Consider the following 22,116-nt stretch of genomic DNA (forward strand, 5'->3'; position numbering starts at 1 on the left):
CGAAATGCGAGATCTCTAGTCGACCAGGAGGAACGTTCATGAGATGTCGAAGTGAGTGGAAAAAGGTATAAATACCGTCCGAATGGCCTTCTCATGCAAACTCATGTTAACAAGTCTTCAATTCACTAAGCTTCACTCCCCTTACTCCTACCACTCAGACCAAACGAAGCAATCTAAATTGATTGACCAGCCAACATGTACTTTGTCAAGTTCGCATTACTCGCCCTCCCCTTCATCGGCCTCGCAGCCTCCAAGCCCGTCGTGGTTGAGAAACGAGCTACTGCCTTGGACGTGGTCACCGGATTGCAAAGTGCCATCGTAAGTCATCTCTTTCCCATATCCCCTTTCATCCTTCATGCTACATCTCACAGTTGGAATGTACAATATCAAGCATGCATTCGTATATATATACTAAATAATAGGAATAGTCCGGACCAATCACAACCCTCAAAACATCCAATGTCTCCTCCGATGACGCCCTCTCAGCTCTCACATCCATCAAATCAGCCATCACAGAAGCTACGGCATCTATCGGCACTGCCACCGCATCGAAGCGGGATCTTGCCTCGGTAGGTATCGATGGAAGACAAGTTGACGATCTGGCCACTGTCGGAGAGGTCTTAGCGGAGGTGATCAAAGATATTGTGGAGGCTGTGGAGGGGTTGGCGGATGAGTTGAGGAAATTACCTTTGATTGTGGGTCACCCTTTCCTCTGCCTTCATGTCTGCTACGTACACTTGTATCACCAGCCTAGCAGCTATGGAAGACTTGGCCAGAAAAGAAAGAAGAATGAGTGATCGCTGATTCTTATTTTTGAACCGATTTACAGGGCGCTATCATCATCGATATCGACTTCGGCCTCAACACCCTTCTCCTAGGTGTCCAACTCGTCCTCGCTGGTGTAGTTGAGATCCTCAGGGGGTTGCTCAGCGGAGTTGCAGATTTGTTGAACAGCCTGGGTAATGGGTTGCTCGCTGGTGAGTCATACCAACGACTCAAGGTCAGAATTCACATCGAATGATGGGCTGATGGATGTGTTTGGTACAGGTCTCATCTTCGCCTAAAAGAGTGATCTATGAGTCTCATCAAGAATTGATAACTGTCATGTAGCTAAAGCAGGATAACCGTTCTCGTCTTCATGTAGCGTAGCGTAATAATCTCAAATGTAATTAAGACTTTTCTTCATATCGCACCTGTATATATACTTAGGAAAAGACATGTATCGTATTGTTCTGGTCGGAGGTCAACATAGCATAACCTGGTACCCGATATGAGATTGGACGACCCAAAAGACATGGCACAGTAGAAACCTACAATATGTTCTTTCTCTTTCCACGACGTGGTATGCACCACGAGAAGGGATGATGACTCGTTGTCTCAATTCCACGAGGTCTGCCCAAAGAACCTGTAATCTGAATTATGTATTTCAAGAGCAGGAATGAATCGTTCTGTTCGTTTGCTGTTCATTCAAAGTGGATTGATATCCCGAACAGAGAGATTGCTTGCCTTGGATTCGCATTAACAAGTATGTCAACCAACACCGATATCCCAGATCCCGAAGCAGATATAATCTATCTCCCGGGAATCATAATCCATAATGGCCATAGCGACTATGCGGCAATCCGAGATGGAAAGATGTACGGTGTACAAGTAGGCAGCGAGAGCTGGAAGATTGTTCATGCGATGATCGAACATGATCCCGAACACCCGGACATTGCAGATACCATTGTTAGGTTGGCGGATGATGTTGCGGAGGGGTATGGTGGGACGTGTCCTGTGAGTCAAGTCAAGGTCGAGGTCATACATTCATTTCGTGCTGATTACCTGACTGTACAATGGTAACTTTGTAGCGATAGTCAAGAATACAGGGTAGAAGACTTCCGTCCCTGTTGGAATCAGCTTGTCGTTCCTGGATGTTGGTTGAACCATGCATCCCTGTCTGATGTACGGTGGCCAGACTCGGATATATAAAGGGCGCAGTCATTCACACTCGTTTCATGTATGTTCTATGACGTTGATCGTCCGTCAATCATGGAGAGTACAATCAACATGACGTTGTGCTGTACATTGTATGAAGTAAGATGACGAACATCCTTTGTTCTACGCTGTTGATGCTCCACCTAAAGGACCGTGCGATGGCGACGACACTGGAGAAGGGCATGGATATATAGTAGAATGGATTTGACGTTCTCGAAGGTATTCTACCATAACATCACATTGACTATCGCGCACTACTCATACTGACATAGACAAGAAACAATAACAACAAGATGAACCCTAAAGATTCAGCTTTGGATGTCTCGCAGAAGCTCAAAGAGGGAATTGTAAGTCATGTCTGTCCTTCTCCTATACCCCTTTCATCTTCACCGTCTCCTTCCTCCGGACCAACACTAGCACATCGATGGCGATATCCATCAGAACAATGACTAATTTTCCCTAATACTCCAGGCTCAACCCATTGAGGCCCTCCGAAACCCCGACGTAACATACGACGACGCCTCCAGCGCCCTATCGACAATCCGCAATTCCATCGCCAAAGCCAACGCGCAGTTCCCAGCTGCAGGGGTCAAACATGATTTATCTCAATTGACAAAACAGGTGGGATTACCACTTGAAAGTGCAGATGGGGATGAGAATAAGGTCGGTGGGGTGCTGGCAGATGTCATTAGGGATATCGTAGAGGCTGTGGGGAATATTAAGGATGAGTTGAAAAAGATGCCTTTGATTGTGGGTTTGAGTCTATCCTTTTGCCTCGACAGCATTTTAATGATATTGTCAACCTCATTCACCACTTGTCCTCGGAGATAAAGATAACATCGCTGATATACATTTCAAACAGGGCTCTCTCATCCTCGAGATTGATACTGGTCTCAACACCCTCTTAGTCGGACTCCAACTCGTCTTAGCGGGTGTAGTGGAAGTGCTGAGAGGATTATTATCTGGAGTTGCTGGGTTGCTCAAGAACCTGGGTAACGGATTGACCTTTGGTGAGTTTGTCGGTTCGCTTTCATCTAGCACTAAGTATGAAGGCTGACGTTTTGGAAAATTATAGGTCTCATCTTTGGTAGATAGGCCAGAGGATATGTATTATATCATTGTAGCTATAACGAATTCGTACTTGTATATATGAGAAGCATGCATGAATGAATGGAAACCATCCTCCAGCTCACTCATCTTTATCTTTGCTATTCTTCGTTGAATATGCTATTTTTGACCCACGTGGTAACTCCCCCCATGTAATGTAGTGTTCCCTGAGATATCGTCGTCATCGTTTTGCACAGTGTGTGGGTAAAAGGGGATTTTTGTCTTCCTCTTTTCAGAAGATTGGTGGTGGTGGCGAATCCACCCTTATTGTATAGCATTATATGCATAGCAAGGTGATGAAGAGACAGGAGGCAGTGATGGAGAGACCAGTAAGACAGCTGTGCACGATAGGACTGAAAACATAATATGGTGATGTATGAAGCATAAGTATCAAGCGGAGTCAATTGAATGTTGTACTAGAGTGAAAATCAGCCAATTGTGCTAACCGCTCCGGCCGATTAATACCTTTTTACCTTGTTTTTTCGTTATTATCCTGTATGTGTCCATCCCTTTTCACCAACTAACAACTCATCTATCATCATTATCCTGCTACATAAGTAAACAATACCACCACAGTCGTATTCAATACCATCTGATCACAACAATAGATACATACATACATACCATCCGACACAAGAAGAATAAGAATTGGGGATTTATCTGCTGGTAATCGTCATCATCACGAAACTCCGCCTCTTCTTCACAGCCAACAATTGACACAACACGCTCTTTCCAAAGTACCCGAAAGGAAAAGTAATTCAATAATCCTCGTCAACACTTAACATCTCTCTTTCACATCTTATCTCGTTTACTCCTACATATATCATACATCATGGTAAGTCTCTTGCTCATCATACATGCAGTCAGCCAGGAGAAGACGGCAGAAGAATATGATAGATGGCTTGTGTCTGTATGACGCGTCGGTTTGTCGGATCCATGCTGACTTGCTATTACTCTTCTTCCTCTTCCTCCCACTTCCCCGGTCGACTATACAAAATGTGACCACACATATGGACGCACGATATAGGGTCAAACACTCTCTGAACCAGGTCAGTATCTCCTCTCGTCTTCGCTGATGTGTAATATGTACTAATATCGACCTTTACCTAATCGCCGATCCTTTGTTCAATCTGACTACCACCACCTCACACGACCGTCGAAAATTCGACTTCACTGCCTTTCCACCGCTTTCCATATGTCTCTACATCGTACATCATCGCTTGCACTGGAACCGGAACTACGGGGTGATACTTCCACAGTTACGGAGAAACACACCACCTCTGTCATAAGAGGGAAGAAGTATTGGGTGGGGTTATCGGACATGCAAGGATGGCGTATCAGTGGGTTTCCCTCTCGTTTCTTCTCTCATCTCATACCGACAGATCGTCTTCTTCTTCATCTCGCTTATCTTCGAAAGATGAAACAAGTGGGAATGTTCAGATGTAAATCTCAGTACAAGAAGCTAATACTCCTTCTCCATCAACAGGTATGGAAGACGCCCACACCGTCCACCTCTACCTGCCCCCCTCAGACCCATCTAGAAAAATCACTCCCTCCCCCGATATCCCACAACAACCAGCCGGATCAACAGTGACGAATGATAATGAGGATGACGAGGAGCCCGAACATGCTTTGTTCGGTGTGTTTGACGGGCACGGTGGTTCTTCGGTGGCTAAATATACGGGTACGACTTTACATACTAGGTTGGCGGGGTTGGAGAGCTATAGTGGGTTTGAATATTCCCTCTATCTCTCTATACTTCACCATGTTTGCTTGCTCTGAGCAGTTTAGCAGTGACATCCTCTTTCTTCCATGGATCTCGCGCAAGAATGGAAGAAACAGCTGCTAATTATTTTATCTGCGCGGTAGAAAATGGCGATTTCGAAGCTGCGCTAAAACAGTCTTTCCTCAAGACCGATGAAGACCTAAGAGCAGACCCAAATTTCTTTAACGACCCCTCGGGATGTACTTCTGTTGTTGGTCTTATCACTAAGGATGGCAGAATCATTGTCGTACGTGACATTCCGTCTCAGCAATTGGGAAGTACAAGCTGACAGGCTTTCTGATGAATTCACAGGCAAACTCTGGTGATTCGCGATCAGTATTGGGGTACAAAGGCCAAGCTAAAGCCATGTCGAACGATCATAAACCCACCAACAAGGGTGAGTTGATACTCCTTGTATCTTTTGAGGTCGGAGCAACAACTGACGTCTATTTTTGTTCCATGACACCAGAGGAAACCGCTCGTATCACTTCTGCAGGTGGATTTGTAGAGTTTGGACGAGTCAATGGTATGTTCATGTTCCAGCCCCCGACCCTACTCAGCGGATCATACACTGATCAATGCGTTATATAGGTAACCTTGCGCTATCGAGAGCTATCGGTGATTTCGAATTTAAGCAAAATTACTCGCTCGCACCTGAAAAACAAATCGTTACTGCCGATCCTGAGATCATCACCCATAAGATTGATGGGGAGGAAGAATTCTTGGTATTAGCTTGTGATGGTGGGTTTGAGTCTCACCCCATCGTCAACAACTCATTTCCGTCCAGCTGCATCGTATTATCCGGACATTCAACTGATAGTATAGACCAATAGGTATCTGGGACTGCCTCTCCTCTCAGCAAGTGATCGATTTCACCCGAAGAGCCATAGCGAACGGCGACGAACTTGGTAAAATTGCTGAGGACATGATGGTGAAATGTCTCGCTACTGATAGTGAGACTGGTGGAATCGGTTGTGACAACATGACGGTTATTATCGTTGCGCTGTTGGGAGGTAGGACTCCGGAGGAATGGCAAGCTTGGGTCAAGGAGAGGGTGGATAACAAGGGTTAGTAGAGGTCTTATCATCCCGAATCAATTGTCTCTATAGCTTCCTCTGCTTTCCCATTTTGTTCTGGTAACTTCCCCTCCATGACGTTGTTGCTGATTTTCTTCATTCACATAGTCGGCTACGATACCCCCGCCTCCGTTCCGGACATCTTCGGCCAAAGCCAAGCTAGCACCGGACCTCGAAACGCCCTTTCGAGTTCTGGTTTCCGAGTTGCCGGTGCGGGTGGTCTAGCCAACATAGCTTCCATCTTGGGTGCATCGGGTATCACCTTCAAACCTGAACCGTACGATAGCGATGACGATGATGATGAGATTCAGATTATCGGAGAGGATGGGAAGGGAATTGATGTTAATGCGGATAAACTTGATGCGGGTCTGCTTGGGAATGAAGGTGTTGAGGGGAAGACCAAGCCTAGGGATGTGACTGATGAGCTTGTGAGTGTGGTTTTTGTTCTACTTGGCCGTATCCTAGGTTCCACCATACCTGGGATTCAATGGTGTCCTGCTACCTCAGCTCGTTAACATAGTTGAATGGGGACGAGGCTGATGTTCTGATGATTGTCCTTCAGGACGACGACAAAGCCGAACAAGCACTCAAAGCAGAATCCAAGAAAGGTTCCGTCGAGCTACTGGATGAAGATGGAGATTCAGCCATGGATTCAGGAGATGACTCCGACAGCACCACCACGGGAGACAAGGCCGGACCATCAGATGATCAAATAACGAAAGCCAAAGCTATCAACACATCCAACACACCTCCTTCGCCCATCCCACCAAGCTTCTCATCCATCGGATCACCCACTGTCCCCACCCCACAGGCCTTGCAACGATCTTCGCTGCCCTCGAACAAACAAGATAAGCAGTATGATCAGTTGAGATCTGATCCTCAAGGTGATGCCCCCAGCGGAGCGGTCAAGGTGGAAGGATTGATGGATACTAGCGAGAACCCATTGAAGCTTTAGAATATCGTTGTAAATTTGTTTTGTCCTTTTTCTGTCTAGAAGAAGAGTGATGGTTTCAAGCTAAACATATAAAGATTATATAAGCTATACAATTTTATACATTCTCCTTCTGTGTTTACATTTTATACAATTTTTTTCTTTTCTTTTGATCGTCGTCCATCTATCTATACCCCGTTTCCGTTGCTGTTTCTGGTCTCTGTCATTTTGTTCATTTCATCTTAGTCAAGAAAAGCAAGAAGGAGAGAGAGAGATGAAGGTTAGGCAATTAATGCATTGTATCACCACTACTCAAGTATGGGCTGTTAGCGGACATGTCCGATTTGATTTGTTACTTTATGAGATTGGTAATACAGAGATTTCGTCATTCCAAGATGAAATCACAATTCTCGTAAGCGTGAGCATGAGCATGAGCATGAGCATGAGCATGAGCATGAGCATTATTATCACCTCACATTATTGTAGCATACTTCGTTGTGTATACATTCCTCAAGCAGACTCAAGCCGAGGTCACCAGACTGGATTCAGTATCATCCGAAAGAACCGGACATCGGGTCGAGATTGCGAACGATCAAGGGGATCTGGTTAGTTTGTTTTCTCAGACATCGAATTCACGTCTTCGTCTTACATCGCTACACTCTAAACTAGTTGCTCGATATATAAACACAGATACAATAGCCTCCTACCAGCCCAGAGACGATAGACGTCGAACATCCTCACCAACATGTCCTCCTCCCCCTCCTCCTCATTGTACATATTTACAACCTCCCAAACCTCCCTCCCACCTCGCTATCCTCATCCGTCCAAACCCCGCCTTGTTCTACCATCCTTGATCCACAGGACACTGCACAACTCCCTCGACGGGGACTCGCCCTCGATCCTCTCCCAGGAGAATGGGGTGATCGTACCCCACCCCGATGGACTGGTCAAACATGATATTCCCTCTACCTCCACCTCATCCCATCAAGATACCAACCCGAACCCAAATGCTGATCCGGATGTAAGGGGGGATGTGAACGAAGTGAATGGGGGATTGGGCGATACTTCGGGGAATTACCTGGTAGATTCCGAACTCACCGTCAAACTTCATCTGGTGGGCTCCGCTGAACCTGATGGGTATATAGAATGGATCAAGGAGGGGTTGGGGATGTTGGAGAGATATAAAGGGCTGAGTAGGGAGGGGGTGGATACGTTGTTGGTGGGGTTCAATGGGGTTGATTATAAGGGGAAGAAAACGCAGGTCGAGTCAAATTCTGACGAAATGTCTTCGAGCGAATATATCGTTGATGGGGAATTGGAGAGGGTCATATTGGACACTTGGAGGTTACTCCTCAACCAGGATGGAGGGAAGATAGTGGGAAGTAATACTAAATTGGGGAGCCTGTATTCTCCCTTGTCCCTTCTTAAGCAGCTGGTCGATTTGAAGAAAGGGGACAAAGGAATCAGAGTGAATGCGCTGGACACACCGGATTGTCATCATCTCCCTAAGGAGTATACGGGGTATGCAAAGGAGAATGGAGTGGAACTTTGGGCTGGAGGTGGTGGAGAGGGGTCTGGTGAGTTTGACTATTTCCTCTCTCTCTCGCTGTCTTGCTACACGACTCCCTCGTAGAGATATGGGAAACCCCGATATCTGAGGGGTTGGGAAATACCGAGAAGATTGAGAGTTGTGTGATCACTTACATCTGCTGCATTTGCTAATCATGCTTTTGATGTTAGATCCCCTGCCCTCACCTCACTTGCATAATCTCCTGCAGGAGTTTGCTGGAAAACTTTCCAGTATGACTGGCGGTGCTGTCGCTGTTGACAAGTTGGAGAGCTTGATAGGATTGGCTGAAGATGGGTCGAAGTTTGAGGAAGGAAGAGCTGGAGTGGATGTCAGATGGGTGTTGAGTGTGAGTTAGCTATGGCGTCGTACCGCATATCATATCTAGATGGGAATGCTGATATTATGGATCAGTACACCCTCGTGTCCAAGACAAGGAATGTGGTGAAAGATAAAGGGTGAGTCAGAACCTCTAATTTATATCGCCTCATCACCTTCCAACAAGCTGACAATGCTGTATCCGCATAACAGGTATATCGTAGCTGCCGACTTTACTTCATGATACCTTTACATCGTCAAATATCGCAACGCAGAGATAAGAGGAAAGAGAAGTAAAATCAAACAGATCAGCGCCCGACGGCTTCCGTCATGTTATAAAGGCATAGAGGCACAGCATCGGTGTCAAGTTATTCATTCAACTTGTTCTTCCATTTGTATTTGCATGGGTAGATAGACAATGCATGATCATATTGAATCTATGTGTTATTGCAGTAATTCCTTTTCTTTCGAGAGGGATGATAGGAAATTTACCATCTACGCACAGTACATCTCCATCATTAGCTTCCCTCTTGGAATGAGCAAACATCAATGTAAAAAGACACGTACAGTCTGATGTCGTCTTTCAGCTTCCTCTTTCCCAAACGGTGTCTAAGTATAATCAGCAATGTCAGCTACCAGTCCAACATGACCCACTCAATATATATTCAATCGAACACTCATAGATCATTATCGATAATAAAGATGTAAACCACGTCCAAACCCACCTTCATCCTCTCCCTTATCCTAAGCAACTTCTCCTCAAAATGCTCTTCTGCCGACCCTCCTCCTTCATCATCTTGTAGGAGTTTTCTATTAGCCTTGCAGCTAAACGCAGCACACCGCATGATCCCCACACTTCCCACCGCGTCAAGTCGATCTGAATCTTGCACTGCATGGAGCTCGGGACAGGTAGATTGCCAGGTCCATTCGCCATTTCTACTCAATTTTAGCTCGGAGGTGTATGAAACGGAGGGGATGATTTGAAGGATTAGGTCTGACTGGGAGGGGGAGAGTGCGGGATGGGAAAGGAAGGGTGCGAGGAGGGATGAGAGGGTTGGGGAAGTTGGGGTTCGGTATTTGCCTGTTTTGTGTTTGATTAGGTATTGGTTCTTGTGAATATTGGAAGAATTGACCTACGATCTGAATGATGGGGAGATTAGCTAATGGTATGTGTTTCTCGTATCGTTCGATGTGTTTGTCTGGTAAGGACTTACCGTCTAAATCATGGAATAACGCTGCTAGTTCCACAACCAGCAGATCAGGCTGAGGGTCCAGTGTTTTCGCTATTTTCAAAGCTACACGTCTTACTCTGTCGACTATCACCCGGTTCATAAGCACCTCGGGAGTACTCCGCTTATCAGAGAGCTTGAGAGTGTAGCTCACCATGAGGCCAATCGTGCGATGGGTCATACCTACCATCCGAACCGCACAGATCAGATCGACAGACATGAGGGAGAAGAATAGAAGACAGTCGACTCACCCTGCCATATGTGCCCTTACGAATACCTCGGCCTTGTTCAGTAGATCCTGAACTTCATCAACTTTACTCTGGCTCATCTTGCTTCTTGTATCGGTAATGGCAATGTACGTTATGATGCTATGGATATGCAGAAGAGAAAAGATAAAATGGGTCAATGTCTTTACGCGTAGTGGTCAACGCGTGTGGAGGTGGAATCCACCATGTTCATCTTCTGGGCATCGCAATGTGGCAGAGTGCTACGACCAAGGGCCCAGTCCCAGTGGTCATTTGCAATCTCATTCCGATGCATTCCCCCCCCCCCCCCTGCTCAATGCTGTGGAGACTCCCTTGGACACTCGAACCCGCCGGCTATGGGTCCAAGTCATCGGACTCAAGGATAGGTCATATACGTACTTATCAATTTCCCCTTATCTCGGTACTGATAAAGTCACGAGTATGTTGTTCAACGATGATAGCCGGTTTGAATCGTTTGAAGGAGCTTCGGCACGCGGCGGCAGGTAACGGTTGAAGGAGATTGTAGATGATATTATCCATCTCACAAGGAGGGAAGTTGTCTTTGTTCTGCAGATGCTGTATTGGTCACTCCGTCTGCGGTTGACTCCAACGTCATTTTGCTCAAGACAAAGACAACGTCGAGTCAACTTCCTTTGATGTACTTCCCCCTTGTGCTCTCCGAAGACAGGCTCAGCACTTGACGTACAGCGCTATAGAAAGAATAGTCGGTATCGTCATCGATGATGTCGAGAAGACCTCAAATAGATATGAAAGGAGCACCATGTCAGCGGGGCGGTGGCCATGTCTAACATTACAGGTGCCCTACACAAGGATCCTAGCTTCACGTATTCGGTCCGACTCAAGTCCCCTTGACTTGCATAATCCACCTTGAACCTTATGTATCACCTTGATAAACCGACTGATCAATGTGGAAGTGGCTCAATAATATGGGATCATCACATTCTACCCCTAGGCACTATTACAATGGACCGTTATTTGGGGGACATTATCCTGGTGATTTCTCGATAAGGGTGAGTTGCGCTATACCCATGACTGATCCCAGTACTGAAATGTTTCATAGAGACGCTGGTCGCTGACAAGTAGTACTTTTTGTGTTAGCACAACATACCAAACACTAACAAACCACTCCCTGCACCACCTAAGGAAAGTAGATCAGTGCGATTCAGCAATTATCCACCGTGAGTCCCAGTCTCACAAGTCTCCCCCCTGCCCCTCCCACAGTCCGTCGTATCACATCATACGAATATAGTTGGGCTCAGACCAATTCACTCAAGTTATATGAACTGACAATTCGCCTTATTTGCAGCGCCTGGGTGTTCTACAAAAACAGACCAGCAGACGAGAACCTCGCCAACACGCGATACTGCTCGCCACCCTCTACTCGAAGTAACAACACGCCGCCACCTGCTTACGGGACTTGGGAGGAGGGTCCTCTGACGGTAAGGAATCAATAGTAGCTGAACGTCCAAAGAGCAGACAGGAAAATGGGTCGAGACAAGTAAGCGAGAGGCTATGGATGATATATTGTGCTATACATTTGAGCGACCGATGGCTTGGAACAGTTATGCTTGATGGTTGACTGTATTTGTACCTATATTCATATGTATTTTTGATGATGTGGTCTACATGCATCTATGTATCACTCGTACCCTTCAGCTAGCTTGACAGTGAGCTATTGAGATGTAGCATATGCGTTGTTGTTGCACTATTCCAATCAGAACGCTACCCTTGTACTGTACATCCATCAAGATATCTATGTGTTATCTGGCTACTCTACCATGTATATAATGTCTTCCGCTCCTCAAAACAAAAGGTATCATTCCAACCTACAAACCGTGTATATATGATATCTGAGATTACGTATCTGTTCTTCTTAGCTATGTACTGTATCTGAGAGATATCTACCTACAATCAATATTCCATTGCCACTCACACCTACTTTCTCTTCGACTTGTTGAATGGATGATGGAGCATACCCAGATACCTGACAGAGTACTCCCTCTTGCACTCCTCTTTCCACCTACCCCGCCACTTCCATCTCCGCTTCCAAAATTGATCACACGGCCAATCCCATTGCCACTTCTGCCTTTACCTTTCCTCGAACCCTTGCGAAGGCGGGGTCTATCAGCATAATCTGTATCTCTCAGATCATCCACCTCGGGAGGAGAATCAGGTGAAAGAAGGTTATCGAAGAACTTCGTGATGTGAGGAAAGCGATAAGCCGGTGTTAGTCAACTCAGTATGTATGTCAGACTGGACCGAGGTGAGATCCAACATGGAAGGTAAGTACCCTCGAGGAGCGAGGTGAATCAGGATGACAATTATTGGGTATCAAAGTGAACTTACCTGATTCCTCTCAGTAAAATCAATCGGTTCTTCTTCCTCCTTCTTAGCCGCACAAACACACATCAAAACCGTCTCCATAAATCCAATCTCATCCCCCTGCGCATCCCCTTTTTTACCATCCCGCAATACCGGAGGAAACATCATATACTCCCTCGGCCCATTCCTCTGCAACACCAAGAAATGATCACCGTTATACAGTATCCCGAACTTGGTCTTGTAAAGCTGTTGATACCCTATCAACTGAGCTAGGAGATGATGATGGTGATCGTCCATCTTCGGAACCTCGCCACCGTCTGTCTGACCTTGCCCAATCAACGAGGTGGAATGAATATCTGAGTTGGATTGGAGCTTATCTTTCTCACACCATATCTTCAGCTCCCTACCTTGTTGGTGTATGTGGCAAAGCAATTCCCAAATTACTCTGAGATCATGGGGAATACACGAGTAATCCGTCTTGAACTCTATCGCGAGGAGACACCTCCCAATGTCTCCTGACAGGTCATCAGAAAGAGAAGCAGAGGAAGAAGGTTCACCCCCTGACGAAGGGATGGTGGAAGAAGAAGAAGAAGAAGAAATAACACTCCAATCCGCCATATTCCCCAACCATTCACCCGCAAAACAGATCCTCCCATTCCTGTCAACAGTCCTCACAAGCAGATTCAAGAGATGACCAAGAACCATAGCGCTCTTATGGGACAGCCCATTCTCCACACATAGCTCATGGGATTTAATCAACTTATCTCGCTCATCGAGATTTTTCAGCTCATTTCGGATACTGTCCGTGACCTCTCTACTTCTTAGCTCATCTTTCAAAACTTGTCGAAAACCAGCTAGGACAGAGGCATCAAGACATGGGATGATGGATACACCAGGATGGGAAAGGGCGAACTGCGCATCAAGGGATACAGACCATGTTTGCCTCTTACCGCCCCTCGCCCATTTCCACGGGTCGGTATCGATATTCTTGACGATGTCGTATAGGTTCGTACCCACAGGAAAGTTTTGGGAGATGGGGGGTCTGGAAGGTGATCGAATGGCTTGGGGTGAAGCTTGGACATCGAATTCTCGCTCGAGTCGGCGAGGAGAGTTGATAATTCGTTGAAGGGTTGAGAGGATTTCGAAGGGAGGAAGAAGTTTTGGAGTTGTGTTGTCATCAGGGTGAGTGGCGGTCTTGGATCGTTTGGGAGGGGGAGGGGTGTGGGAAGGCATTGTGGGGAGGGGAATAGTGGGATGACTAGTCTCATCTTGTTACGGTATTCAGTCGCTCAATCCCGACGAGACTATATATCTTCTCGAGAAGCGCGACTTCAGCACATATTCATGGTGATTCTGATCTCAATCTCGCTCATCATACAGTATATGAGAAGGAGAATCTGTCTGATGAGGGGTCGAAGGTGTGTGTGATCAGCGAAGATTGGGTGAAATAAGGGTTTCATCGGTATGCTAGTCATCTTCGACTTTGATCACCTAGCTATCTGATCATGTTGATACTTTTCAAGTACCACTACGCTTCGCTAATACTCCGTCTGAAGTGGGGTAAGGTAATCACAGGAAGTGTATGCGGTTTCATCCATATAATATACGAAAGATCAGCGTGTTTCACAATCACGACCTTCTAGCCTATCTATTACGTCCCAAGCTTTCTAATTGATTTCGTCAATACATCTCATCATATCATACCAGTAGCTCATACTTCTGATCGTTGAAGTCCATTGGTACAGGATGAGAGCGCCATGATGTGTGATTCATTCTAATCTATTCGAAATCTCGTTTACAGCAAGGGGAATCAGAGAGATCAGCGGTTTCATTTGATACGAAACGGCAGTTCTAACGTTTCAAAGGTATTTCTCCTATCGCAAATGATATGAAACTTCTTCATCGTCTACTCAATAACCCCTTGAAAGTATATCCATCGATGAAAAACACACAGAGGGTAACCGAACAACTGGAACTCAAACTCATCACCCCCAAGTTACGACTTGGCACATTCACATCACTGCAAAGCTTATTTCCCCTTGAGAGGTAGTACTGAACGTCGTGGGTATGACGAGTGTAGTGTGTGTTGTGATGGCCGTTTTCCTGTGTGTGTGGAGAGTCAGACTATGAGATTGAAGTGAGGAAGATGCGAAGTGGGGAATGATGTGTGTGATTGATGGTCTTTCGGATTCGAATTGGCCACTCTTCGGTTATTACCTGTACACTCCAGGGGCACGCCTACTGTACATTCTTGCTTCCTGGCCAGTGACATGTGAGCTTCGAAGATTGCATCGAGATTGACAGACGAGTGCAATACCCATCGCACGAAAGCAGACTGCCACATTACTTCTCGTCCAGATCTTTGGTGGCAGAAGGTCGTTGTCCAGCCTACAGTAAACCTTGATGCGCCCGCATGAGATGTAAGATCTCGGCTAGAGTGAACTTGTACCCTTAGATCCATCAAAGTGGGTTAGTAGTGTCTGCTAAATGACGGACTTGAGGACTCACGCATGCATCTTGTAGATGTATTGTTTATAAGTAAGACAGGTCAATGGATGTTTTTTCTTTCTTCCTTTCATCTCTTCATGTCGCTCGATGTACTGTCAAGAAACAAAGACAAATATGATACTTCATCAATTGTTGACCCAGCTATTCAGCTCGTACCCTAATATGGGTAAACTTGATCTATTGATCTCTGTCATGGCTTTTGTGATTGGTATCGCATCGGCCAGTCTACTGGTCAGGGTAAGAGGGTACCTCGATGTAAGAAAAGTAAGAAGCCTGCTCGTTTCGTCGATTTACCCGATCATTGCTGATGGTATGTACTTATAGCAAGGCAAAGGTCTACCTACAATCAGCAGTTTCATAGAATACTTTGAATCTTCCTATCGCCAGAAGTTACCCCATATACCGTACATCGTCCCAGTGCGGGACTATACCATCGAAAAACCATGGGACAGTGAGTCATCGTGCCGTCAACCCCAATCTTATTTCTCCCAACCCTCCTGCATGCTCCCAGGTCTGCGATGCATGGGATCGGGAGATGAGATAATGACGCACTCATGATCATCGCAGAATACGCAAAATCCCATTCAGATCTCTTCGCCTGCCCCCAACTATCCACCCCCTCCTACGCAGTCTACGTCACCTCTAATCCCCAGGCCACATTGATTCTGTCGAACCAAGCTGGTATCTTTGGTAAACCCGTTGAGATGTTCAGGTATGCCGCGATCAGTATATTCGGTAAACAAATTACGAGTACGCAGAATGGAGAGGAACATCGAAGACACAAGAGGATAGTTGAGCCGTGTTTAAATGAGGGGATCATGCAGGCTGGATGGGAGAAGATGGTTGAGGCGTATGATACGATGAAGGTTGGAGAGAGGATTGAGGATGGTGGGATTATGGAGGATGTTAAGGATTGTATGATCAAGGTTAGTGCTCCCTCTCTCCGATGCAATTCTATCCTGTAGGCTGCTTATGCCCATGACGATGGTCATCGTAGCTTACCCTTTACGTCTTTGGGCGGTCCGGGTCCAATTTTGAATTTCCATGGAATATACCCAAGACTAAATCTGGGGACGAAAGTAGGTCAGACGATGAGCCCCAAACAGGGTACTTGGCTAACATATCCGGAATACCACACAGTGCCCATCGCCGAGGCGTTGCACACCGTAGAAAACAGCATGATCGCTCAATTACTTGTACCTCTTGTAGGCATCCCACCCGTTCACTTCACAGATTACTCACGATTCGATAGGCTGATGCGGACCTCTGAACACCAATAGTGGCTCCTGCGCTATTTCCCACTATCCTCAGTCCGCCGTCTGGGTCAAGCCCAAGTCTCTTTTGTATCCCTCCTGAGGAAGTTGTATAGATCTAAACGACTGGAACTCGACCAATCCTCAGAGCATGATTCGTCCGCCCCACCCAAAGATATATTAGGTGCACTGGTGGCTAGTCAGATGAGTGCCGAGCGCGAAGAGAGGCTCAAGGCTGGTGAGAAGGGAACGAGGATTGTGGGGTTGATGGAATCTGAGATTATTGGGAATATCTGTAAGTGGCGTCATACCTCTTGTCGATAGCTTGCAGGGTCGAGAAGCTGAAGTCGCTGTGCGGTTGACAGGGATCTTCTTGTTGTATGTGTCCTTAAACCCATCAGCTCACCTAGTATGATTACTGATTCGAAACGCGTTAATCGTCAGAGCGGGACACGAAACTACCGGACATACACTTACGTTTCTCCAAGCTTTTCTGGCTGTCTATCCGGAGTGGCAAGATAAGTTATACAAGGAGATCAAGGGTATATGTGGCGATGAAACACCCGGTAAGTTGCTCCACTACAAAAGGGCAGAAACACGATCCAATGTAGATCCTGATGGTCGGCACGCAGGCTACAGACAATTGAACCAACTCCACCTCTGCCTAGCAGCATGCTACGAGACCATCCGCCTCAAAGACATAGTCATGACTCTCCCCAAGATAGCCCTGAAAGACGCGATCCTACCATACACGACATGGGACAACCAAGGTAATGTCACCTACAAGACACATGTGATCAAGAAAGGAAGTCATATAATCATTGATTCTCCGGCATTATCCCTGGATCCATTTGTATGGAATGATCCGGAGAAATTTGATCCGACCAGGTTCCTCGATGAGAATGAGAGGGCGTCAAGCTTGATTAATAATTTCGCGGGGTTCAGTCTGGGCCAGAGACAATGTATTGGAAAGAGGTTTGCGGAGGTGGAGATGGTTGCTTATATTGCTCATTCGATCTATGAGTATCGGCTGTATCCTGTGAGCAAAGAGGGGGAGAGTGAGGAGGAAATGAGGGGGAGGATTTTGAGGGGAACGGAGGAATTGACGTTGACTCCCTTCAGATTTGGCATTAGGTACGAGAAAAGGTAAAATGCAGAGGAGATAGGAGAAATGTGTATGGTAGTGATTGGATGTTCAGTGGTATGTATACAGAAATAAAATTTCATCGATGTCGGTGTGGATAGTGGTATAAACCAAGTTCGTCGGTCTACGCCGATCTGATTACCAGATTACCAGCAGTATCGTGCCCGGGCCACGAGCCATATCTCTAGCATCATCAACAATGAACCATCCTTTCAAACTTGTGAACGACCCCATCGCAACATCATATAGCATACATACCCTTACATCGCTACACGGACATCAACACGCACAACAGGACAGGCCTGGAACATGATCATCATCGCCAAGAACCACGATATGATGTAGTGATCACACCAATCCTCCCCTTTTAGTGCGTGCTCGGACAACTCCCCTTGGCAACACCAACACGACCCACCCTCAATGTCACGATCAAACTCCGATTTCAACCACCGACCATCATTTCAGATGCGAGGGGGACAAAGCGTAAACCACAACTTTTCAGAAAAGAAACTTGTGTCTAGTTGTTCAGAATGACAGCTCATTCATATCCACCGAAACGAAGAGACCTGTTCGTCTCAGACGGTCACATACTACATCAGCAAGCACTCACAAGAAGACATCCATTGAAACATAAACATAAAGTCAAAGTCAAGATCAAAATGGATATGGGAGGGCAAGACAAATCGGAGACCAGATGGGGGAGGATCAAACATCATTTGAACTTTTTTAGAATACACGTCTTAATATTTACTTTTACACCTGGTGAGCACATTCTTCTCTCTCTTTCTCGCTATGCAAGAGAGTCGATTGTGAGAAGACGGTGTTCATGTCTCACTCATCTGGTCGGTCTAGTCATAACCGCATGTATCTTCTATGCGGCGAATGGTTCGGCGTCTGGGAATGCCAACAGCACGAATCTGGGGAGACAGAGGGTTACGTTTATTGATAGCTTGTTCGTCTGCTTTTCTGCCATGACGTGAGTGCAGTCCTCTCACATTCGCCCTGCGACCGCTTATCGTTGATCAACGTGTAAAGAACATGCGGTCTGGTACCCTTAAAGTGAGTGCTATTCCCCTTTACCTAATCTTTAAGAATATGCCTGATATCGACTGCCGACACACCCATAGCATCTCGGCACTCCACCCATTCCAGCAAGTACTCCTGTTCCTCCTATTCATCATAGGTGATCCTACATTCGTCTCCCTCATCATGGTCCTAGTCCGAAAGTACTACTTCCGCAACCACTGTGAACAACTCATCCTCAACGATCGCTTGCGTCGCACAAACACTCTACAACCTACCCAAACAGTATTTCAAGGATTCGTTACCCAACCTATCAAGAAGAAAAGCAAGGATCTAAAAGAGAAGAAAGCTTTATTCATCTCTGGACCAGTCAGTGCCCACAAGATTGAAGGATACGTTGAAGATCAGGATATGACCGGAAGAGAGGGAGTCACTGATTCTCCGGTTGAGATGGCTCCTGAAGAAGGTAGAGTGTCTGAGGCTGTTGATGCGGAAGCGAATCACAGTCAACCTAGTACTATTGGAAGATCCACGACTGTCTTTCCCACAAATCCCACCTCGAGAGCTGAGTCACCGCAAGCGTACACTACTGCTATTCCCACATCTACTTCTCCGGGTAATCAACGAAACTATCCTCATCCTCAAGAACGACTGTACGATGCCAGACAGAGATTACGCCAACAGACTCGGAAAGCCACTCTACATCAAGCAGCCACTGTAGGTTCCGCTCCCCTCTCACCATCCAGACCCGATCGACAGCACTCAAGGAAAGCAACTGCGGGAATGGGATCACCATTGGGTCGTATCAAGTCAACACCCTCTGCAGCATATTATAATCATCCGATCCCACATCCTGAGGGACATAAGAACACAGGTATGGGTGGATTTCCCACGCCACTTGAAATTATTAGAGATTACATGCCATCCTCGACAAAAAACAAACTAGCTAGACCAGTAAGAAAATTGGAAATCCTCACAAACCTCACTATGAACAAAGATGAGGAATCGAAGATCAACCGTCTACTTGCTGTTTCTGGATCTCAAGTGGAGGAAGAAGAAAGTTGGACGGAGATGTTGAGAGGTTCCGTGGCTAAGTGGATGCCTGAGGGACTGGGCGGTATGGTCATAGGGAGGAATAGTAGGTTTTGGTCGGAGGAGCTGGACGATGAGGAGTTGGAGCAGATTGGCGGGGTCGAGTATAGGGCGTTGAGGTTGTTGAGTTATCTGGTGACTGGGGTGAGTTCCCTAGATACATCAGTCTGCACCGAGTAAAGCATGCCGTGACTCATTGGGACAATGGTTATAGCTGCTAATCTGATGTCGATTGAATCATAGTATATGCTCGTATGCCAGGTCATCCCCTTTGCAATCATCTCAATCTACCTTGCCAAAGTGCATAAATGGGATTCAGCGTTCGAGCCCACCCAGAGCGTTCAGATCGCCTCGGCAGATAAGACTTGGTATTCGCTCTTTCTCAGTGCATCGGCATTCACAGGGACGGGTATGAGGTGAGTACTTAATCCCCTGAGCACTCACAGGAGGGGCGCCAGCCGAATTGACGTATCAATCTGCGTGATCACGTTCAAACGATCTACCTTGGCGGATCATTGTTGCTGATCCTGTCAATCTCGCTTCACCATAGCCTGGTCGATCAAGGCTTAGCCCCCTTCCAGAACTGTTATCTCATGATTTACGTGCTCGTCTTCGTCTTGCTCGCTGGGAACCACGCTTTCCCCATCATTTTACGATTCATCATCTGGCTAGGAACCAAGATTACTAGAAGGGGAGAGAAGTTTGAAACTTTACATTTCTTGTTGGATCATCCTAGGCGGTGAGTGGTTCTCCATCCAGCATGGAACTCCGCGTTGAAATTCCTCGTACCGGATTAATGCTCATCTGACAAACTCATTTCGCACAGATGCTTTCTATACCTATTCCCCAGTCATCAGACGTGGTACCTCCTCTTCGTCGTTCTAGCTTTCATGTGAGTGTCCACTTCATTCACACTCCAATTTCAAGCTAAACCTTAATCGGTCATTCAGCGCTATCGAGCTCCTTGGGTTCTTAGTGCTCAACATAGGTCTACCAGTGATGGAATCGCTCAGTGGATTCGAGAAATTCTCGGATGGACTATTACAATCGTTAAGTGTACGGGCCAGTGGGTTCGGGATAGTAGCTATCTGTAACATGGCTCCGTCCGTTTTGTTCTTGTACATCGTGAGATTCCTTCGCTTGTTCAACATCAAGAACATAGAACAGTGTTGACCTTCCATCTGCGTTTACTGGTAGATCTTGATGTATGTCGCGATATATCGTGAGTGCATTATCAACCTAGACTGCCACGTGCTACCCAGCTGATGCAACCAATTGGTCGTAGCGATCGCGATGTCGGTACGATCTACCAACGTATACGAGGAGAAGGGTAGGGTCTTTGACATTGTTCGTTGATCGGCTTGAGCTTACACGCTGTCGTCCGTCGCAGCACTGGGGGTGTACGAGCAAGATGATACAGATACGCTGGGCGAGGATGAGCCTGAATTCAAGGGTAGGAGACATGAGGTGTTCAGGTGAGTTCGTCCCTGTCCCTCCTGTTCAGGATCTACTTCTCTTTGCATCCGTCCCCCACTCTCCCTCTGTACCTCTCCTCCTCGCCCCATCCGCTTCCTTTCCCCCTTTCTCTCCTTGACCTTGCCTCAACCCATCCAGCCCTTATTCGCCTCTTCTTCACCCCTTTTCTTTTTTACACATATCATCGCTGACTTCACTACTAAAGTAAATACCTCCTATGGCACATGCGTAAACAACTCGCATTCGACATCTGGCCTCTAGCCGTAGCTATATTCCTAATCTGCTGCTTCGAAAGAGGTAAATTGATGGATCCTGAGAAGTAAGTCTGAACCTCACATCATTCTTTTCTTTCTTTTCATCACATCAACGCCGTCGGACCATTGGCTCAGCTTAGATGTCCAATACATTAGGTACGACTGGTTCACCGTCTTTCGAATCCTGTTCGAATGCACCTCTGCATACTCCGTTATAGGTTTGAGTCTGGGTACGCCAAATAACAATTTCTCGTTTGTCGGTGAATTCGGGTATGCCTCGAAGATCGTTGTGAGTTCTTCTGTACATCAGAACAACTTCAACTCTTCTATTTTTACTCTCTTCGTATCTACAAGCTGAGATCGGTGGTGAGAGGCTGATTCTTTGTATGTCATGCTACGACTAGATAATCTGCGTAATGCTCCGAGGTAGACATAGGGGATTACCAGTAGCCATCGACCGGGCTATCCTATTACCCAAGGAATATTCACGGATTGGTAATGCCCAGTCTCTTGGGGGAAATGGTAACAATGAGAAAGAGGGGATTCATGAACCTAATACTACGCCTAGAAATGGATCTCACACGGCTAAGCAATCGGATGGAATTACTGCTATCAATGCTCAGACTCAGGCCCACCGCATGGAAGATGGGTCGTGAGTTGTCGATGGGGGGTTGTACAGTATTTTTTGGCTTGATGATATATGTTGATATACCTTGCATCAATATTATGAATATGCAATGTCTTCAGTCTTCCGACGGATACCTTAGGATGACCGCACATCACACCAAGTCACCGGAATGATCGCACC

At 46.4% G+C, this 22,116-nt stretch overlaps 10 protein-coding genes across 10 annotated transcripts; 8 read left to right on the forward strand and 2 right to left on the reverse strand.

Moving 5' to 3' along the window:
* Nucleotides 1-195: 195 nt before the first annotated feature.
* On the forward strand, nt 196-1,064 carry I302_102447 (uncharacterized protein; the record flags this gene model as incomplete). The annotated part of the gene is made up of 4 exons (XM_019187821.1): nt 196-318; nt 429-695; nt 830-977; nt 1,048-1,064. The coding sequence occupies 4 exons, from the start codon at nt 196-198 to the stop codon at nt 1,062-1,064; spliced, it is 555 nt and encodes a 184-aa protein (XP_019050699.1).
* A 463-nt stretch (nt 1,065-1,527) lies between these two features.
* I302_102448 (uncharacterized protein) lies at nt 1,528-1,856 on the forward strand (the record flags this gene model as incomplete). The annotated part of the gene is made up of 2 exons (XM_065869482.1): nt 1,528-1,776; nt 1,851-1,856. The coding sequence occupies 2 exons, from the start codon at nt 1,528-1,530 to the stop codon at nt 1,854-1,856; spliced, it is 255 nt and encodes an 84-aa protein (XP_065725554.1).
* A 414-nt stretch (nt 1,857-2,270) lies between these two features.
* On the forward strand, nt 2,271-3,072 carry I302_102449 (uncharacterized protein; the record flags this gene model as incomplete). Its single annotated transcript, XM_019187822.2, has 4 exons — nt 2,271-2,324; nt 2,449-2,727; nt 2,840-2,987; nt 3,053-3,072. 4 exons carry the CDS (start codon nt 2,271-2,273, stop codon nt 3,070-3,072), a joined length of 501 nt encoding a protein of 166 aa, XP_019050700.2.
* A 1,333-nt stretch (nt 3,073-4,405) lies between these two features.
* I302_102450 (uncharacterized protein) lies at nt 4,406-6,880 on the forward strand (the record flags this gene model as incomplete). The annotated part of the gene is made up of 9 exons (XM_019187823.2): nt 4,406-4,424; nt 4,571-4,810; nt 4,954-5,096; nt 5,162-5,246; nt 5,319-5,375; nt 5,441-5,590; nt 5,683-5,916; nt 6,034-6,353; nt 6,488-6,880. 9 exons carry the CDS (start codon nt 4,406-4,408, stop codon nt 6,878-6,880), a joined length of 1,641 nt encoding a protein of 546 aa, XP_019050701.2.
* Nucleotides 6,881-7,601: 721 nt separating this feature from the next.
* I302_102451 (uncharacterized protein) lies at nt 7,602-8,985 on the forward strand (the record flags this gene model as incomplete). The annotated part of the gene is made up of 4 exons (XM_019187824.2): nt 7,602-8,433; nt 8,597-8,772; nt 8,838-8,881; nt 8,955-8,985. The coding sequence occupies 4 exons, from the start codon at nt 7,602-7,604 to the stop codon at nt 8,983-8,985; spliced, it is 1,083 nt and encodes a 360-aa protein (XP_019050702.2).
* A 200-nt stretch (nt 8,986-9,185) lies between these two features.
* Nucleotides 9,186-10,298, reverse strand: I302_102452 (uncharacterized protein; the record flags this gene model as incomplete). Its single annotated transcript, XM_019187825.1, has 6 exons — nt 9,186-9,236; nt 9,309-9,350; nt 9,467-9,822; nt 9,956-10,057; nt 10,125-10,153; nt 10,222-10,298. 6 exons carry the CDS (start codon nt 10,296-10,298, stop codon nt 9,186-9,188), a joined length of 657 nt encoding a protein of 218 aa, XP_019050703.1.
* An 864-nt stretch (nt 10,299-11,162) lies between these two features.
* Nucleotides 11,163-11,690, forward strand: I302_102453 (uncharacterized protein; the record flags this gene model as incomplete). The annotated part of the gene is made up of 3 exons (XM_019187826.1): nt 11,163-11,246; nt 11,335-11,414; nt 11,543-11,690. 3 exons carry the CDS (start codon nt 11,163-11,165, stop codon nt 11,688-11,690), a joined length of 312 nt encoding a protein of 103 aa, XP_019050704.1.
* A 634-nt stretch (nt 11,691-12,324) lies between these two features.
* Nucleotides 12,325-13,791, reverse strand: I302_102454 (uncharacterized protein; the record flags this gene model as incomplete). The annotated part of the gene is made up of 2 exons (XM_019187827.1): nt 12,325-12,357; nt 12,583-13,791. The coding sequence occupies 2 exons, from the start codon at nt 13,789-13,791 to the stop codon at nt 12,325-12,327; spliced, it is 1,242 nt and encodes a 413-aa protein (XP_019050705.1).
* A 1,389-nt stretch (nt 13,792-15,180) lies between these two features.
* I302_102455 (uncharacterized protein) lies at nt 15,181-17,469 on the forward strand (the record flags this gene model as incomplete). Its single annotated transcript, XM_019187828.1, has 9 exons — nt 15,181-15,321; nt 15,391-15,517; nt 15,634-15,992; nt 16,064-16,145; nt 16,207-16,271; nt 16,347-16,614; nt 16,685-16,697; nt 16,764-16,885; nt 16,952-17,469. 9 exons carry the CDS (start codon nt 15,181-15,183, stop codon nt 17,467-17,469), a joined length of 1,695 nt encoding a protein of 564 aa, XP_019050706.1.
* A 653-nt stretch (nt 17,470-18,122) lies between these two features.
* Nucleotides 18,123-21,964, forward strand: I302_102456 (uncharacterized protein; the record flags this gene model as incomplete). The annotated part of the gene is made up of 14 exons (XM_019187829.1): nt 18,123-18,225; nt 18,316-18,439; nt 18,499-18,522; nt 18,591-19,722; nt 19,822-19,994; nt 20,129-20,317; nt 20,405-20,470; nt 20,529-20,703; nt 20,776-20,800; nt 20,864-20,908; nt 20,969-21,053; nt 21,260-21,373; nt 21,465-21,597; nt 21,713-21,964. 14 exons carry the CDS (start codon nt 18,123-18,125, stop codon nt 21,962-21,964), a joined length of 2,640 nt encoding a protein of 879 aa, XP_019050707.1.
* Between the last annotated feature and the right edge of the window lie 152 nt (nt 21,965-22,116).

This window comes from Kwoniella bestiolae, chromosome 1 (assembly GCF_000512585.2).
Source record: "Kwoniella bestiolae CBS 10118 chromosome 1, complete sequence".
Lineage (NCBI taxonomy): Eukaryota > Fungi > Basidiomycota > Tremellomycetes > Tremellales > Cryptococcaceae > Kwoniella > Kwoniella bestiolae.